General features: G+C 42.7%; 1 protein-coding gene across 2 annotated transcripts in view; it reads left to right on the top strand.

The window, feature by feature from the left end:
• Positions 1-14,710, top strand: part of ROR1 (receptor tyrosine kinase like orphan receptor 1) — a 386,540-nt gene extending 371,830 nt beyond the window's left edge. For both annotated transcript variants that reach the window (XM_054720853.1, XM_028142355.2), the window contains one exon: positions 10,528-14,710. In XM_054720853.1, coding sequence (XP_054576828.1) covers positions 10,528-11,955 — 1,428 coding nt within the window. In that variant the 3' untranslated portion in view covers positions 11,956-14,710. The remainder of the gene's footprint in view (positions 1-10,527) is intronic.
• Positions 14,711-20,774: the final 6,064 nt, after the last annotated feature.

Here is a 20,774-nt window from a genome sequence, read left to right on the forward strand (position 1 = left end):
GGGGAAGCTGTAGGCGCCGCAGCCCACAACCTTCACGGGGGTGAGGACAGAGGGAAGGGAAGCCCACAGGGTGTTCCTCGTGCCCATCCAGTTAGCATCAATCCACTGTGCCACACGCAGGTCACACCCTGGATGAAATCCATCGGGGTGGAGACGGTCTGGTAATGCGGGCTGGGAGAGTGGGTATTACACATGGCTATGTTATGAACCGGTCTTATAAACAAGCTGAAGAACTTCACATCCATTATCTCAACAGAATCTTTATAATAACCCTAGGAAGTAGGTACTGATTTGAGCCTGAGTTGTGGGGTGAGGAAACCGAGGCTTGGGACTTAAGGGTTTGCCCATAGTCACACAGCTAGTAAGTGATAGAGCCAAGACTCGAACCCGGGCTGGCCCAGGTCCAGAGCTCCAGTGCTTCTTGACCATTTCACCCGATTGCTTTAACTTGGGGGCTGACTGAGACACACAGGCCCACGGCAGGCCCGTGGTGGCTGCCGCTGACATTAAAATTACTGGCATCTGTGCTGCCTGTTTCCAGGAGAACAGACTCTCTCCCGTTGACATTACAAAGTAACTCCACCACAGAACCAGCCCTGGTCGCCACCAGACATTCAAGCCAACTATTAGAAAACTACGTTACAGAGAAGAGAACTGTTTCTGAAGTTAAATCACTTCCAGAGAAGTGCCGCTGAACTCTGAGCAAATGTGGCAAACGATTGGTTGAAACTCCCTCTAGAATCTGCCTGCATAAGCCAAGAGGCACTTAGCTCGACTGCAGTCTTTGAAAATGTCCATAACCTCCTAAAATAAAATGATTGTGGCCTTTAAGCTTGTAAAATGTAATCATTTCCATTTATGAGTGGAGTCGATTGTTTCACAATTCGAACACTGTTTACCTAAGAACCAGTAAAATGCACAAGAAAGGAGAATCGGCTTTGGAGTAAAACAGATTCCTGTCAACAGCGTAGTCCAGATACTAAAAAAAAAAAAAGAAATCTCAATTTCATATGCTTTCTAGGGCTCTTGTGCCCAATTCAGGCAAAGGCTGCTGTTGAAAAGTTCAGCTCACTTATCCCAGTCAACCTGTAGAGACAACAGAGGATCTAGAGTAAGGTCTAGATCATCAAGGACCAGAGAGCAATTGCTCATAGACATTCCACTTCTATACCAGCGGGCTTCATGCTTTTTAAATTATGGACCACTTTGAGGGTTGAATGAAAATTGCCACTTCTTCCAAGAAAAATATGCCAACTTTGGAGTCAGACATGCTTGGAGTTGAGTCTCTTTTATAAAATATATTTTTATTGATTTCAGAGAGGAAGGGAGAGGGAGAGAGAGATAGAGATATCAATGATGAGAGAGAACCATTGAACCGCTGCCTCCTGCATGCCTCCTTTTGGAGATAGAGCCTAAAGCCTGACCAAAATTGAACCATGACCTCCTGGTTCATGGGTCGACATTCAACCACTGAGCCATACCTGATGGGCTGGATTTGAGTCTTGACATCACCACTTAACAGTGGAGCTATTTTAAAATATATTTTATTGATTTTTTACAGAGAGGAAGGGAGAGGGATAGAGAGTTAGAAACATCAACCCCCACTGGGGATGTGCCTGCAACCAAGGTTCATGCCCTTGACCAGAATCGAACCTGGGACCTTTCAGTCCGCAGGCTGACGCTCTCTATCCACTGAGCCAAACCGGTTAGGGCAGCATTGGAGCTATTTTAGGCAAGCTACTTAACCAAGGAATGCCTTGATTTTTTTTTTTTTTTGACCCATGAAATGGAGAAATCATAGTGTAAATGTCACAGGGTTATGACCCTTATCACAATGCATTAAATGAATTGATGCATTAAGCACCTGGAGAGCAGACAAGGGACTGTAGTGTAGTCATTCAGAAGAGACTCTGGAATTCGAATTTACAACCTAGTAACTCTGGGATCACTTAACTGCTCTGATCCTCAGGTTCTCCATCTGTAAAATAGGGGTTATAGTCACAGTGACCAATTTCATAGGGTTGCTGTAAGGATGAAATGAGTTACTATGCATAAAGTACTTGTAGCATAGCACATAAACACTCCCAAAAAAAATCATAGCTATTATTATGATCTCCGTGTCTTGCACATGGCTGGTATTCAATACATGCTACCTAGTATTCACCTCGGATGGCAAGCATCTAGGATAGGAGCTGCATCCACTCTACGCAGTTCTTGCATGGCTAATATACTATTCTGTATGGATACTCTTTGGGTATATAGTATTTACATTATCAGCTGACTGGTGCAAAATATCCCACACAATTGGCTGCACATGAGAAAAAAATAAACTGATGCCATGGCCCAAGCTATAGAGTGACTTATATTTCAATGACTCTTGCTAAGACAGTAGCCATGCAGAGTATAAACCCAGTAAATACTAGGCAATGGGCCCTACATTTTTCTCTAGCTGGCATTTCCAAAGCGTCTTCTGAAGCAGAGTATTATGTCCTCTGTGTTGTGTAAGTCAGAGTTGCTCAACCAGGTTCTTCAGACACACTGTGGTCATTCCTCGGACAAGGAGCAGGCACCCAGATCACGAAGCCATTGTCTGATCCACAGACCGGCGCAGTCACATACACCAGTGATTCTCCAAGTGAAGCCTCCATGTGGGGTCACCCTCATCCCTGGGAACCTGTCAGAAATGCAGACTCTCTGACCTGCAGAATCAGAAACTCTGGGAGTGGGGCCTAGCACTGTGTTTTAACAAGCCCCCTCGCCCCCCCACCAAGGGGGTTCCAATACCTGCTCTGATGTAGAGGATGCTGGTCAGTACTTGAGATTCACAGAGCAAGTAAGTCCCCAAGCAGTACCGATCTCAGAGAAAACTGTGCTTCCAAAGAGGAAAAGGACCCAGGAGTGTCCTCCTGGTATCCAAAATACCCTCTGATTTCAGTAGGGCCCGGATCCGCTTCATTGTTCCTGAGGGGTCTGAGGAGCTGCCATGTGGAACCTGCTCTCCTACAGAACTTGTGTCCAGCTAGTGTCAGCAAATGTAGAGCAAGAAAGATTTGTAAAAAGGCAGCAGTCTTGGGGCATCCGGGAATAGGAAAGGAACCAGCACAGGACCTGTAGGTGGGGTGGGTGGTATGAGTATGAACTTCAGTTCTTTTTCACCCCTTGCTATTGGAGCCACCTTCCAGTCCCGGAGAATGTAGCTCTGCTTTTTATCTGTGTGTCTGCTTCAAGTTGAACTCAAAAGTAGAGCATTCATACCCTGTTCAGGTTAGAGGCCAAAAGTCACAAGAGGGGACCCCTGCTGCACACAAATGTAGGTGGCCCTCACACAATCCTCACCTCGTTTCCTGTGATAATCACTTAGGTGGGGGAAGCAGGAAATGGAAGGTTAGTAGTAAGCCCTGTCACCCAGAGGAGTCATTTCAAATGTATTAGCACCTAAGGTGTAACTTCCCGAAGGTGGGAAGAGATAAAATCACTGAGTCTGTCCTCCTCATCCACCTGCCACCTACATAATTGGAATTTTTTAAAACCCTGCCCCATGATCCATTGCTTCCCTATCTCAGTTTCCTGTATCTAGAAGGTTCACATGTCCCCACGTTGTATTCAGCACTCAGGTGAAAGAAGCCATCAACATCAGCCATTGAGACAGTCCTGTCATACTCACATCTGACTCACATCTGAGTGACTCGCCTCTCCAATGTTCTCCCCACAGTTGCCCTTCAGAAATGTCTAAGGGAAGAGGCACAATCGGATTGGAGAATAACGTATCAACTTCTACATCAGCTTTGATTTTTCTCTCCCCCACCCCAAATTATATAATTTTTAAAAGCGCACTGGGGCAGATGTGTGTTTACTTTTGAGAAGTAAAAATGTTAACATTTAAACTGAAAGCCTGTTTCAGTTTTAAGGTACTTAATTGCCTTACAGCGTATAATAAACCGAGCCCATCTTGTCATTCAACTAATGGAGGGAGTGATAAAGAGATAGGAGCCTGGGACCCTATTCATTCCAGTTTCCCTTTGTACTGGGTTTACTTTGGCACCGTGCCTCGTGTGTATTTTACACTTCTTTACATTTTGTACATCCCTGTATGACAAATACTTGTCAAACAGAAACTAAACAGATTTATAACCCCTTAACTTGAAATGAGCCAAAATTGAACTGCCAAAACTTTATGACTTCATTTTCTTTCATAGTTTTCCACTACATTGGTTCAAACAGACAAACCCCACTGGAGGTCAAGCAGAGGTCATTTCACTTTCATTACTAAAATATAATTTACAATATGCCAGACCTAAACAAGTTTAGCCTAAGGGGTTTGTATAATGTAAACCATCTGTTCCCCAACAATACAGCTAATTTCCTGCCGTTACCGTACATCTACTGGCTGCTTCTTTAAGGGTTTTTATGATTTTTTAACTAGTTCAGGATTTATGTGAAATTTGAAAATGAGTCTGTAGTTAAGACTCATTTGTACCAAGTAACTTGAGCATTTAAAAAATGCAAATCACTGTGTAAATTGTTCCCCTGAAACCCAGCTCCGCGCCGGCTTTTTCTGGGCACTTCTATGCCGGCTGCAGCACAGGTGTTTGCAGGAAAGATTTTGTGAAATCTGCCATGTTCGTTGCTTTCTGTGCTTCTTTCCAAAGCACACCCCCAAATGGGGCTCTGACCAGCTCCGGCGAACCCCTCCCCCTCCCGGTTAGAGGCTGGAGCAGAGCCGACACCCTGTGCTCGGTGACCCACCAGGTACTGGTAAGAGATGGCAAGACACACTTTGGGTCGAAATGGACTCGTGTGTGTGTCTGAACAGGGAGGCGGAACCATTCTGACTCCACTGAGTGGCCACACACTGAAGGCTGGCCTCACAGCCCCGCAAGGTGTCAGGCCCCAGGCGGAGCCTTCAGAGACGTGGCAAGGCCCCCGGGGATTCCTGGCCAGCAGGCGTCTCTGGTTTCAGACAGAATGGCGGGGCCCAAAGCAGAAGGCCTTGCACACAGGAGTGCAGCTCTTTTGGGTCCTGCAAAGTCTTGATACTTGTGAAAGCCTCTTTCTTCACCTGTAAAATGCCTCATTTGCGACCTGGGTATAGGGGACTGTGGGCAGGCTTCTTCCTCATGAAGCCCCAGGGGCCACGTGCCCGGCTGGTGCCACCGGCCTGCCCAGCCCCTCTTCTCTTCCAGGCCCCGGAAGTTTGGCTTGCTCGCTTCCTTTCCCCGTCTGCCACCATCCGCTCTGCCACATGGGTTCTTGTCCCTCCGTCTTCATCACCCATCCTCAGGCTCCAAATACAGTCTCTGTCGTTTTTTTAAAGACTTTTGTTTAAGAACACTAACAACTACAGGACAACAGAGAAATATTAACAAGAGGAAACTTACCATATATTGTTTTAATAGAAGGCATTATAGACGACTGTCTAGAAATCATTTGTATTTACTCCACTTCTTAGATGACTTCCCTAATAAGAAAAGTAAGGTTGATTTAAAGAGTACTTTATAGGTGAAATTGCTTTCATACATTGCTGCATCTAATCCCTAGTGTAACCATGGAAGCTAGATGTTACATTATTTCATAGCTATGAAATAGAGGTTCAGAAAAGTTAAGAAACTCACCCATGGCCAGCCAGCTAATATATAGGGCCTACCCCCACAGGGTTGTTGTATTAAATGAGTTAATACTTGTTCAGTGCTTAGAACAGTGTCTGGCACATAGTACATGCTGTATGAGTATTACCTATCAATAGAAAGCAACAAGTCCAAGATGCGAATTCCAATTTGTATGAGTCCCAAGTCACATGGATTGAATTATACCACACTGCCTATGGGTTAATTTCAGCAGGGGCAGGAGGAGGGATGAGGAGTTCTAATTCCTCATTATATCAGTCTACTATTCCTTGGGTTTAGTTCCTAATTCCCATTTTCCCTCAGAAGAAGTGTATTATTCAGTCCCTTGTTCTTCTCTATCACCAAAAGCCAGAGGATCCTGTTTAGATAAAAAAAAAAAAGGAACACCTTCTATGCCATTCAAGGGACCTTCCCATAAATTGGATTCAGTTGCATCATTAGGAAACGTTCTGATGGAAATCTCAATCTTAATGTCCTGCAGGAAAAAAAATCACTTTGGCTTAGTCTTGTCACAAAAGCAAAATCATCCGAGTGCAACAAGAGAAAAAAGTAGGGTTGCTTCAGTGGGTTCCTTTTCCCATCCCCCAAATGCTGTTCTCCCAAAGGAACTCCATAGCACCTACAAGAATCCAGCCCCTATAAGCAAAGTGGAAAATAGTGGATGGGCCTGTGATTGCAGAAGAAATTATCTGATTCAATCTGATGGAAAGATTGGTCATAGGTTTTTTAAATTACACACTTTTTTGAATTGGTAACATATTTGCCTGGTTCAAAATTTTAAAAGAATAAAAAGGCATGAAGTAAAAAAACCTTCCACCTCTGTCCCCTCCTCCTAGTTCTCACCTCTGTGCCCTCCCAGTAGCCACTGTTGTTCCCTGAGCATTGTTTCTTTATGCAAAGAAACATGAATATATTCTTTGTCTTCTCCTCTTTCACACAAAAGCAGAATACAATATTACTGTTTTTTTTTTGTTTTTACTTTTTATTTTATTTTAAAACTAGGGGCCCAGTGCACAAATTTCGTGCACTGGGGGTGTGTGTGGGGGGGTACCCTCAGCCCAGCCTGCTCCCTCTCACATACTGGGAGCCCTCAAGGGATGTCCTACTGATGGCCGCAGTCTGGCCTCCCTCTGTGGGTGGCAACCAGGCTGATCAGGGGAAGGCACCAGCCCCATCACCCTGCTGCTGCAGCCACTGCCAGCCACCAAGGTGTTTTCATCAACACGGACTCCAGTCCCTTTACCATGAAAAAAATGACAACTTTCTTTAGGCATTTTCAAGATGTGTCTTTCATAGGATATGACATTTCTTTCTTTCTTTCTTTCTTTCTTTTTTTTTTTTTTTTTTTTTGTATCCTCACCTGAGGATATGTTTCCATTGATTTTTAGAGAATGTGGAAGAGAAAGGGAAAGACAGAGAGAAACATCAAAGTGAGAGAAACACTTTGATTGGTTGCCTCCTGCATGAGCCCTGACCTGGGCCCCAGCCAGGGAGGAGCCTGCAACCTAGGTACTTGCCCTTGATCAGAATTGAACCCAGACCTGCGGTCGGCAGGCCGAGGCAGTATCCACTGAACCAAACCGGCTAGGGCAGGATATGACATTTCTTAGCCCTCCAACAGCAGACCTTCATTTTTTTTCTCCAGGAGTGTGGTGGAAAAACCCTAGATCACCTTTTTGGATTCTTATTACCCAAGTTACTAAGAATATTACCAGTGGCATACAGGGAGCTTAGTCAACGAGCGGTCAGAAAAGGTGTTTCCTCTGTAGTTCACACCGATCACCGGCTCGGCCCCTGCCCAGGCCTAAAGCCTCTGGCCGAAGCTTTAGGCCAGGGCAGGGGCCCCCCAGCTCCCTCCGATTGCCGGCTCTGCCCCTGCCCAAGCCTAAAGCCTTGGCGCCTGGGCAGGGGCCCCCCAGCTCCCTCTGATCGCCGCTCTGCCCTTGCCCAGGCCTAAAGCCTCTAGCTGAGGCTTTAGGCCTGGGCAGGGGCCCCCTCGGCTCTGATCGCAGGCTCAGCCCTGCCTAGGAGCCCCCTGGCTCAGGCCCTTCCCAGGCTGCTCAGGGCCCACACGGGGCCTACCTCGGAGTGACCTGGGTGCTGAGGATGTTCCCGGGACCCAGGCCGCTGGGCGCCTACATATGCAAATTAACCGCCATATTTGTTGGGTTGATTTGCATACTCACTCTGATTGGCTGTGGGCATAGCAGAGGTACAGTCAATTTACATGTTTGTCTATTATTAGGTAAGATATGTTTTATTTGATTTCAGAGAGAGGAAAGGAGAAGGAGATGGAGGAACATCGATTGGCTGCCTCCTGCACGCCCCCTACTGGGGATGGAGCCAGCAACCCATGTGCCCTGACCGGGAATCCAATTAGCAACCTCTTGTTGCATGTGACAGCACTCAACCAACTGAGCCACACTGGCTGGGCTTTGCTTTGTATTTTTAACTTAGGATTTTGGAGATCTCCCCATATCAGTACATAGAAAGAGTCCTAATTTGTTCTATATAATATTTTGTTTACTGGCTCCACCATAATTAATCAGATTTCTCCTCTAGGTAAACATTGAAGTTGTTTCTAACATTTTGCCATTACAAACAATACTATAATGAACACATAGATCAATAAGCTTTAATTTACTGAATAACCAATGCATTAACTATTAGTTTCAGCAGAAGTAGCTTTCCTATTAGACATTTTCAAATACAAACCCCATAAACTCTGCTTGAACAAATAAATGAGACCTATTTATAATAATACTAGAGGCCTGCTGCATGAAATTCATGCAAGAGTAGGCCTTCCTTCCCCTGGCTGCCAGCACCGGCTTCCCTCTGGCCCCCGGGACCTGGCTTCCCTCACAGCCCCAGCTTCATCTGGAAGGTCATCTGAAAGGACATCTGGCAGGACGTCTGGTCTAATTAGAATATTACGCTTTTATTATTATAGATTTGCAGAGAAGAATTAATGTTTCGAAATCCTCAATTCCATTTTGTCCTTCTAACTGGGTGTTTTGCTGGAAGTCTATTTACACTTATAATTAGGTTAGAGGGCATTTTTGCCCTGGAAAATGTCAGCCTAGAACAGAGCCGATCATCATGAATTCTAAATTAGTAGAATTTGGATTAGAGAAGGTTGTTTTTTTTTTTTACTTAATTTTCCAAACTGTTGTTTTAAACTCCGTGTGGAGAGCTCTGCATTCCAGATGGATTTGCAGCATTGTCAGCTTCAATTGGGATCCTCAGAGCAGCATTCTTTTCCCCAAAAATAAAGATTTAAGGTACAGGGATTATTTCAAAAATCCGTTTATGTACAAATGCATTGCTTTTATGACTTCTTCCCTAACAAATTAGAATAAATGTCAGGCTAGATTTGAGGTGAATTTTTAAAAATAGGAAAAACACAGGACCCAGTAGACATTTACTGCCAAGATCAAATGTCACCATTTAATACTTATTTTTATTGTGAGGCACATGCTTTCCCCCGTCTGTGTTAAGGGCAGTCAGTCAACAGCCCACTTACAAAGCCATAGGAATATCAATTGGTATGAAGGGAAATGCAAGACATTGAAATCTGATTAAGACAAAACATACAGCAAGGTAATAACAGTCAAAGTTAAGTAGCATTTACCACGTGTCAGACAGCATGCTGAGTACTTTACAAATGTTAACATATTAAAAGTTCGCAAGAATCCTACAAGATAAGTAAATTGTATCAAGTATTATCATCTCATTTTACAGACAAAGGAATTGAGGCATGAGGTGGTTCAATATTATACCCGGGGTCACACAGATGGTAAGTGGAGAAGGCAGGATTCAAATCTGATTGGCTGGCTGTAGAGGTCATGCGTGTAACCAGCCACCACCCTGCTTCTTGCACATAGGGGCATTCAGACCATAAAGCCAAAGGACTCCAGAGGAGGCCAAGACTATAGTGGTCACGGAGTGCTTCAGAGGAGGCAAGGCTTCAATAAGCAGAGAGGAGCACATTCCAAGCCTCCCCACCTCTACTATAAGCACCGCGGGACGGTCTTTCATTTGGTTTCTCTTGCTTTTCGCACAATAAATATCCTAAGAGTAGGAGAGCATTGCAGGAATAAAGGTATTAGGCAATAATGTGCACGGTGGTTTAGGGTGGACAGCAAGGAGACCTATTTAACTACAGTGATGCTGTCACAGAGAGGAGTAGCAAGGGTGGGCAGGCGAGGGCCAAAACACAGACACTCCAAGTGCCAGGCTAAGAATTAAGGCCCTATCGTCTGCAGCAGTGCTTCTCGCGCTCTGATGTTCACTGGAATACGTGGGGCCTGGAAAAGCACATTCTCATTCAGTAGGTCAGAGGTGGGCCCAGGAGTCCTCATTTGTAGGAAGCTTCCAGTGATGCTGATGTTGCTCTCCCAAGACCACAGTTGGAGTAACAAGACGCTAGGCAACAGCAGGGAACCATTGTTGGAGCAAGGGGTGTAGAAGGGGTGAGTTGGGGAGTGATGGACAAGAAAGTTGCCAATGACGGCTCCCCTAAGTTGCAGCCAACCATTTAAAATGTATAGACCTACAATAATTTAATCTAATTTATAGAACCTTTCTCTCTGTGTTGCACCCACTCCTTCCAGGTGCCAAGAAGGTGCCTTAAGAAATGTTTTAGCCCAGCTGGTGTGGCTCAGTGGATTGAGCATCGTCCCATGGACCAAGAGGTCCCGGATTTGATTCCCAGTCAGAGCACATGCCGGGTTGTGGGCTCAATCCCAAGTAGGGGGTGTGCAGGAGGCAGCCGATCTCTCTCATCATTGATGTTTCTATCTCTCTCTCCCTCTCCCTTCCTTTCTGTCTAAAAATCGATTTTAAAAATATTTCAAAAAAAAAAGAAATGTTTTCAACCACACTTTTCCTTTCTTTCATACAGAGCAAGGCTAAGGAACTGCCACTTTCTGCTGTACGTTTTATGGAAGAATTGGGCGAATGTGCCTTTGGAAAGATCTATAAGGGCCATCTCTATCTCCCAGGCATGGACCATGCTCAGTTGGTTGCTATAAAGACCTTAAAAGACTATAACAACCCCCAGCAATGGACAGACTTTCAACAGGAGGCCTCCCTGATGGCCGAACTCCACCACCCCAATATTGTCTGCCTTCTAGGTGCTGTCACTCAGGAGCAACCTGTGTGCATGCTTTTCGAGTACATGAATCAGGGGGATCTCCACGAGTTCCTCATCATGCGGTCCCCGCATTCTGATGTTGGCTGTAGCAGTGATGAAGATGGGACTGTGAAATCCAGCCTGGATCATGGAGATTTTCTGCACATCGCCATTCAGATCGCAGCTGGCATGGAATATCTGTCTAGTCATTTCTTTGTCCACAAGGACCTTGCAGCTCGCAATATTTTAATCGGAGAGCAGCTTCACGTAAAGATTTCAGACCTTGGGCTTTCCAGAGAGATATACTCCGCTGATTACTACAGGGTGCAGAGCAAATCTTTGCTGCCCATTCGCTGGATGCCCCCCGAAGCCATCCTGTATGGCAAATTCTCTTCTGATTCCGATATCTGGTCTTTTGGGGTTGTCTTGTGGGAGATTTTCAGTTTTGGACTCCAGCCCTATTATGGATTTAGTAACCAGGAAGTGATCGAAATGGTGAGAAAACGACAGCTGTTACCCTGCTCCGAAGACTGCCCACCCAGAATGTACAGCCTCATGACAGAATGCTGGAATGAGATTCCTTCCAGGAGACCAAGATTTAAAGATATTCACGTCCGGCTTCGGTCCTGGGAGGGACTCTCCAGTCACACCAGCTCCACGACTCCTTCAGGAGGAAATGCCACCACGCAGACCACCTCCCTTAGTGCCAGCCCAGTGAGTAATCTCAGTAACCCCAGATATCCCAATTATATGTTCCCAAGCCAGGGTATTACACCACAGGGCCAGATTGCTGGTTTCATTGGCCCACCAATACCTCAGAACCAGAGATTCATCCCCATCAATGGATACCCAATACCTCCTGGATACGCAGCATTTCCAGCTGCCCACTTTCAGCCAGCAGGTCCTCCCAGAGTGATTCAGCACTGCCCACCCCCCAAGAGCCGGTCCCCAAGCAGTGCCAGTGGGTCAACAAGCACTGGCCACGTGACCAGCTTGCCCTCATCAGGATCCAATCAGGAAGCAAATATTCCTTTACTACCACACATGTCAATTCCAAATCATCCCGGTGGGATGGGTATCACCGTTTTTGGCAACAAATCTCAAAAACCCTACAAAATAGACTCTAAGCAACCATCTTTGCTAGGAGACTCCAATATTCACGGACACACCGAATCTATGATTTCTGCAGAATTATAAAATGCACAACTTGTAAATGTGGTACACAGGAGAAACTAGAAAGTCGTAGAAAAGATTTATATTCAAATGTTTTTATTAAAGTAAGGTTCTCATTTAGCAGATATTGCAACAAGTACCTTCTGTGAAGTTTAAGTTGTGTCTTACCAAGCAGGGCAGACACCAGCCGGAAAGAAACATTGTGGGATTAAGGCCTCATCAGGATGTGTGCCATGACATTGGGATTTGTTCCAAGTACTGAAACCTGCAAACCAGCGAAGAGGAAAAGATCCTTGTAATTAAGCATCAAACCAAAAAGGAAAGTCAAATGGTGCTTTGTGTATTTCACTTTCAGTCACCATGACTGGTCTCTCCCCAAAATGTATATACCGTAGCATTTGTCTACCTGCTGTCTTTTCTTCAGGACCTATGTTCAGGAATTATGTTGGTTCAATTTAAACTCTGTGCATCTTTATATGGAAGTGATGTTCAGAATCAATGAGGAAGCCTTAGGCCAAATTTGAAATCCCAGATGGAAAGGAGCCATAAGACAAGTATAAGTTCCCCTGAAGCCTTCTACGCCGTGGGGCTTCTCTGGGAAGGTGCAGAGTGTGGCTCTTTGTGAATCTCCTCTGCTGATCATGAAGGCCTTTTCTACATTTTCTTTTTCCACAGTTTACACAGCCCTTGAAATAATATAGGGCATCCAACGATAAGAAGGCTAGATGTGGATGTTGGAATTGATTATTGGTTGATAGTGATAGTTTATTTTGTTGCATTAGAAATGAGGCACCAAAGGAAGCAGGCAGGAAAATGGCCCCTCCACCTAGATCAGCATCCATGGGAGAGGAACAAGGGTTCCCATGGGGACAGCCTTGCGGGAGCTTCCGTGGACTAATACATTGACGAATAGAGGTGTGGCTGCAGATCAGCACATCAATGCTTGCAACTTCCTGTCTATGAGTTGTTCAGTGGACTCTGGGGAAGTAGGAAACTCTATGATACAATATCTAGATAATTTAAAGTTTCTCACTTTTTTTTTTTCTGATCTGGAAATAGTCACAGTTTTTATCTCAGCATCAAGAGTTGCGACAATTTATTCATAGGATTAGTTGGAATACAAATACTATGAATTCTATTTTGTAAAATATTACAGTATTTTTAAAAAGCAAGTACTGAGTTCTCACTTCAAAGATTACCATGAACTGAATTTTTTAAACTGATAAATAGAAGCAACATGATTATTTTTGCCTTAGTTAGAGGGAGGTATCGAATGTGCATTTCATGCCATTTACCTGCTAGCCATCTTTTGCCAAGTTTAGAATTCCTATAGATGGGTTTCAAGTTCTATGTAGAAAGGAATGTTATGGTTGATTTTTCTCTTGTTAAAAAATAGCTCCTTTATTCTAAGAACGATGTCTCCAAGTCTCTTTTTTTTTTTTTTTATTTTACAGCTAAAGAGACTCATAAAGAGACTTTCCAGATATAGAGTAATTCCTGGAAATGATATTTGATGAGGAGAATGTAAGAGAATTAGAAGCACATTGATGTTCAATTTTTTTAAAAATACCATTATGATGAGAAATCTAGGAAATATGTTTACCAGGATATGTTGCAGTTTTTCCAAACACTGAATCTTCAAATAAACAAACATGGACTTATAGGTACTGTGAACTTAAACAATTGGCTATATCCAAATTTATTCAGAGTTAAATTAAGACATATTTTTGTGGCATAAATAAGCTGACTCAGAAGTTACATTTCTTAACTTTAGGTAGAGGAGAATATTTGTATCCTTTTGTTGCTATGCAACTGTTTAATGATGAAGATTCAAACCACAATTTTGTATATCATACGACAATCAATTGTTTTCCAAGAATATTTATTATTTTAAGTAAATACAATTTCAGTGAATCTTGAGTTTTTCTAGGAGTCCCTTAAAGGGAAATTAGCATTCCATGAGCCAGTAAAATGCCTACTCTGGAAAAACATTGTTATGGTAAAAAATAATAATAATAATTCAAGTTAGTTTTTTATAAAGAACTATAACATTTATTTTAAACATTTTATAATTACTGAAGTCATTAAGGTGAGCAAACTAAATTTCAAAACCACTTGTAATAATGTATTTTATAATAGCACTGTGATACTACATAACACAGTCCCTTTTGTATTGAAATAGTATTTTTTCACAAACTGAAAAATATCTTTTGCTTTGTTGACAATGTTTTTTTGTAAAATGACTTTATTTTCAGATCTTTTCTTTTTTGCACAAAACTATTGTTTATGGTTTGTATCACAGAAGTGAAAATATATCTTTGCATTTTTATATCTGGTCTGTTTCCTTGTTTCCTTTTGTGTATTTGTTTTTAACTCAATAATAGATTTTCTTCAAATATATAGTGGCAATATTCAGATATCTCGCCCTACCATATCTTTTCTTATTTTCACTGCATGCATTTAATCACTGTATTACTTTAATGTTTGATTTGTTATTATGGGCATTTAAAATAGACAAGCATGGAATTGTAATGACAAAAAGGCTATTTTATATTGAGGATATATGCATTTGTATTTCACACACCAGAGATGATATTAAACACTGATTATTTTATGCTGCTGTTTATTAAAAATGTTTACCATAAAATATTATTTCCTGAATATTGCTATCATGGAAGTATTTGGGAATTTTCACACTATTTCTCCTAATGATTGATATTTCATAGAAAGAGGAATCATATTTCCTATTTACGGTATTTCAATGAAATAATATTTTTTAAAACAGGCTTTTAAAAAATACACTTGGGCATTCTTTTGCTAGTGACCATAGGTGGAGGGGGGAATCCCAGTGATTCCATGAGCATATATTATCCACCTACATATGGCAAAATTTTAATTTTTAAAATCAAAATAATATATTAAATAATTGCAACCAATGGAATGTAAAAATTGGATTTAAAAGTTGCGTTCTTTTCTGCCTTGATGCTTCCAGATGAACTTAGATATCAACAATCATGTCTTAGGACTCTGGAGAAGAAAAAGCTGCGTACGTCTCTGTTCCACTTAGATTCTAACCCTATCGATAAAATAAAAGAAATGTGACCATTCAATTGCCACAGCTTACCTTTATGACTTTATTTGCCCGAAAGAAAAAGTTCCCCATCTGGCCATGAATACACACTGTCAAGGAAAATGAGTATCATTATGAAAGTTCAAAGAACTTGTCCATTTCTTCTCTTTAATACAGAAGGGACTACAATAAAACCTTCAGGGCCTTATCCATCTGTTTTAGGTACAGCTCCTGTCACCACTTCCGCGATCAAACTCAATAAAGCAATCACTTCACATGACAGTGAGATCCGAGTCAGGTTGGGTTTCTGCCTCTCACTTGAACCCCTCAATCTGCCTTTCACTCCCATTGCCTTCTTATGTCGAGGCTCTTCCCTCCCACCAGCCTCAATCCTTCAACTCATCTGCAAACTCACAGCACCACCTCAGATAAGGCCTACTATAAGTCACTAAATACTGATTTGAGAGGAGCTCTATTAACTACAAACCTTCAAAGTTTGTAGCTCTATTAACTACAAACCTTAACTACCCCCAAGGTTCTCAAAGTGTGGTCCTCAGACCAGCAGACCTTGGAGCTTGTTAGCAATGCAGATTCTCAGGCTCCACTTCAAAGTACTGAATCAGAAATTCTGGGGGCCTAACAATTTGTGTTTTAGCAATCCCTCCAGTATTATAAAGATTGAGAATCACAGAACCACCCTAATTTAAAGGCATAGGAGTAGAGGGTGGGGAGATGGTCATTATATCCTTAGTTTTATATATATATATATATATATATATATATACACACATATATATATATGCATTTAATAACATTTTAGCCACTTTAGTTACCTTAAAAAGAAATCAAGTTTATTTAATCACAAATGCAGCACTAAAAGCTTTGTGTCAACTGTTTGACAATTGGTTCTATATTTTTTGCAGTTGGTCATTTGGATAGAAAATGAACAGCACCTAACCTTTGTCAAGAATATATTCCTTGTCCAGTTCACTTAAGACCCACTTTCTTGGGTAGTCACCAAAATATTTTTCCTTCATATGGACAAGCTCAAAAGTGTTGGTTTCTTAATGTACCTTTTTTCACTCCTTGCACTGATGGCCAACACAACTAAAAAACCTCTCCTCTTTGTTGCCTCCTGACAAAATTAAGGTCAAGGATAAGCTGGTCTTTCTTGGGAGGAGGGAAGACCCAGCTCCCAGTGGGCATCCCGACTCCCCTGAGCTTTCTGTGACAACCTGGCCCAGCAGGGACGGGCTTGTTCCACTGTGGCTTGTTCCACTGTGTTCTTGGCCAGCTGCAGCCCAGCAGTCCCCCTTGGCTGGCCCTGAGTGCTCCTCTGCTCAGGCAATGCGCCCCATTGCCTTTACATGCTCCCCGTTGCTCTGAGGAAGGACGGCAAGAGGGATCTAAGGGAGGTGCTAGAGTCAATCTCAGACTTCTTAATTTATAGCTTTGTTTTTCAACCAATAGTTCAAATGCTAAGGAGGAAATGCTATATAAGAGGAGTAGGAGCAATAAAGCACACACATAAGGAAAACTTTTGTAGCCAAAATATGACAGCACCTGAAGTTTGTTACCATAAATACCTGAGTATTAGGACACTTAACTCAGAGGAACGAGAGACTTACAAGCTATCAAAGTGCTCTAGGTCAATGTAATCCTCTGGGAAATTAGACTGAGAAGTCTTAAAAACATAGAGACATACAAGGAGAAGGTCTGCTGGCATATTTATGACTAGTTGTATCCTAAGCACCTATGAATCGCTTATTCACAAACAAGTACTAGAACATTTGTTGACCAGGCCTGACACATGCTTTTCCATAGCAAAGTGACCAGCTTAGTAAATATTTCTATTTATGAAGGGTTACATTAGGAAAAAAACTCTGCTTTAAAATTAGATGGGACATTACTTACATTTTTAAATAAATATTTCTTTTTTATACATATTGCTTTCAGAGAGGAAGGGGGACAGAGAGATAGAAACATGAGTGATGAGAGAGAATCATTGATGGGCTGCCTCCTGCATGCCCCACATGGGGGATCTAGCCCACAACCCAGGCATACGCCCTTATCTAGAATCAAACAGTAACCTCCTGGTTCATAGGCTGACCTTCAACTTTTGAGCTACACCAGCTGGGCCATTACTTACATTAAAAAAAGGGTGCGGGGGCTAACAGGTTTGGCTCAGTGGATAGAGCATCGGCCTGTGGACTCAAGGGTCCCAGGTTCGGTTCCGGTCAGGAGCATGTACCTTGGTTGCGGGCACATCCCCAGTGGGGCGTTTGCAAGAGGCAGCTGATCGATGTTTCTCTCTCATCGATGTTTCTGACTCTCTATCCCTCTCCCTTCCTCTCTGAAAAATCAATTATATATATATATTTATACATATATATATATATATATATATATATATATATTTTAATGTAGATTTTATGCTGAACTAAAGATAATTCAGGGAATTTTCAGTTTGAAGGGAAGTGTCAGTCTTCATGGATCTGTGTTCTTGGTTATAAATTCAAAGACACCCAAATCAACAGAGGCAGCTGCACAAAGCCCTAGACTAATGCTCAAGCTTGCCCGGACTTAGAGGCACTTGGAACTTGCTTCAGAAATAGATGGAGATCAAGCTCCTTCCTTACCACAGATGCTCCTGCAGTCCTTGGGCCTGGGGACCTTAGCTCCACTTATCCAGGGGCCCCTGCTAATACAATTCCCTGAAAGGTTTCTTTTGAGTCTATCCACATTAAAATCGCTGGAAATGAGCTGCAACTCCCCAGTGGCATAGTCTAGGATAGTTGACTGAGTCAACCTGGTAAGACTAAAACCAATATTCAGGTAAAATGGCAGTTTAGAGCTTCATTGTACTTCCAGGGTTCGCTCTGGAAATAGAGTGTGTTGGTCAGCTTGGCTGCAGGAATCACTCCAAAACCTCAGCCTTGCCAGAGCAAACATTTCTGTTTCTTGCTCGTGTCAGTTCGCAGAGGTGGGCCTGCTGCTGTGCCTGCACCCAGGTCTCTGAAGGAGAGCTGTCCTCATGGCACCGAGAAAGGGCAAGAGGCAGAACCGAAACACAGCCACTTGTGAAAGTTCTGCTCAGACCTGCTATGTCTCCCATCCTGCTCTCGCATCTCTCAGTCAACACGTGTTGAAGCCAAATTCAGCCATAGGATGGGGATGTATCTCAACCTACTGAGCGGTACTGCATGGCACCATCACAGTCATGGGCAGGGATGTAGAATCCTAGCTGTTTTCCCCAACCTGGAAAAATCCCTGAGCAGACAGACTTGGTAGAGCAACCCCAAAGCACCAGTACCCTTCTTTCCTCTTGCATTGAGGGCAGACATCATGACCTGGTGCTCTTTCCAACTGAACTCAATTTTGGCTTTAAAATTTTCAACATAGTGCCCTGAATAACCACCCAATCGGTCAGAAATAGCACCAGGGTGTAAATTTCTCAGCCATCCCTGCCTTGGAGCAATACTTATCAAACCAGGTTGTCATCACAATTGGGGAGATTTCTAATGATTATATCTTCTCAGGACCACCTTAGGATGGACCTTAAAAGAGAAGCTACCTTAACACCTCCTATAGATTCCTTAGCATACACCACTATGCCTAGGCTTCTGTCCTTCAAGGGACCTGGTTGAAGAATGGGAGCATGAAGCTCGTACTTTTCAACTGATCCAGCACAGGGGCCGGATGACCTTGTGTGAGTAAGGCAATCTCTATTTCTTTACCCATAAAATAATGTAACTCTAGCATAGAGGAGAAGAGTCAAGGTTCTGATGTCAGATTGCCTGAGCTTAAATCTCCCCTTCACCCCTTGGTAACCATGTGAATTTAGACAAGTTCCTGAACTGTGATTTCATCCTCTGAAAAAGGATCTACTTTAGAACTGCAGCTAATTAGCATACATGAGCTCATTAATGTAACCTGCAGACAAGAGGGCCTGAAAACGTTCTCAAAAAAATGGGCTACAATTTCGTAATTTGTCTAAAATACCTGTCTTTCTGAGAATATGTATAAGTATATAGGAAGTATCTGATACATAGCAAGTGCTCAGAATGTGGTAACATTGCTATTAAGTCAATGTGTTTTATAAAAGGACACATTCTTTTCTGTTGTGATAAAAAAAATTTAGAGCACAGTATATTCTATTTTTCATGTGTATATCCAGTGCTGATGCCAACGGGCTTGTCCCCTCAGCAATTCCCTTCCAACCACCCCTAATAAACAAGCATACACTGAGTATAAACACTTCCAAGACACATCCCTGAGCCAGTGATTTTCAACCTTTTTCATCTCATGGCACACATAAACTAATTACTAAAATTCTACCTCACGCCAAAAAATATTTTACATTTTTTGCCACTCTAACCAAAAAATAATAATAATAATAGTATAACTTTGATTCATTCACACTGGACTGTTATTGTTGTGTTGGCTGTTGTCATTTTTTAATTTGACAATCCAGGGGAAAAGAGGAGGTATTCCATGTTTTAAAAATTCTTGTGTCACACTGGTTGAAATCACTGCCCCGAGCCATCCCTAAACCATATGTCATCCCTTATACCTGCTCCAAACCAATTGCCACCTCAACGCCTCTCCCGTGTTGAAATTCTGGAATTATCCGTAGGACAACTGAGTATGAGAGGGTTAGTTAAACCGATATATGTGAAGGAAGCCTAGAATAATTATACCCTTTAAGCAATTCCCCCTCCCACACCCTCACACTCTTAATGGTCTCAGTTGTACTTAGACATTATTAAATGCATCTGCATCTCTCTCAATGATTGGTGTTCCCAAGTGAGGAATGCAATGAAAGGAGCCCTGATTCTCCTAAAATATGTAAAGCACCCAGGCAGGCATTGCATTTCCTCATCATAAACCTCCCTAAGATCCTCTCCTAAAGGAATTCTGAGCATTATTTTTCAGAACCTTGATTATGGGGGATGGGCACCAGAGCCTGCAATAGAAAACAAATCAGGTTCCTTTAAGCATCAAGGTCCAAAATCAAAGAGGCAGCTTTTGCCAAATTATCTACACAATTCCCACCTTGAAAGGGTCCTTGATGCCCAAGCTAGAGTGATGGACTGTGCCAGTTTGCCAGGGACTATCCCAGTTTTAACAATGAAAGTCCTTTATCCCAGGAAAGCACCTAGTCCCAGGCAAACTTGGACTCTTGGTCCCCCAGAGCTAAAGCCAAGAAGGTGCAATAAAAGCCAGCATGTATGGATCCAGAGGTCCTGTCTGTTAGGTAGACACAAATATAGATATAAATACTGATCCTGGGCCCCTGCATCTCAGGTGCCTTGAAGGGAGAGACCAAATTATTTTGTAATTCACACAACTCTGAAATTGGGGGTCGGGGGGGGGCTACACTTCAATTTTACAAAGGGGAATGAAGCATTTCTTGGAGCCTAGGCTTTTATACGAGAAAATAAAAAAAAATTTAAATGAGAAATTTCAGGAATTCACGTCACTGAACTAGGCTGCCCACCTCTTTCTTCCTGTTTGATCTTTGAAGATTAGCATTCAGAATTTTTCCTGACATTTATATTGAGGAAGGAGTATAAGATTATTAAAAGCAGAGAAACTCAATATGGGAACGCACATCAAAAGGTCTTCAAGACAAAGGAGGGATCATATGATTTGAAACCGGAGTTACTAGAAGCATGTGTGCTGCACTTCATTTTCTAGTTCACAGCGTAACATACGTCAAAATATGATTTAAAACACGTCTCACAGCTGAGCTGGCACTTGGCGATCCTCA

The sequence above is a fragment of the Eptesicus fuscus genome, chromosome 9 (assembly GCF_027574615.1).
Source record: "Eptesicus fuscus isolate TK198812 chromosome 9, DD_ASM_mEF_20220401, whole genome shotgun sequence".
Lineage (NCBI taxonomy): Eukaryota > Metazoa > Chordata > Mammalia > Chiroptera > Vespertilionidae > Eptesicus > Eptesicus fuscus.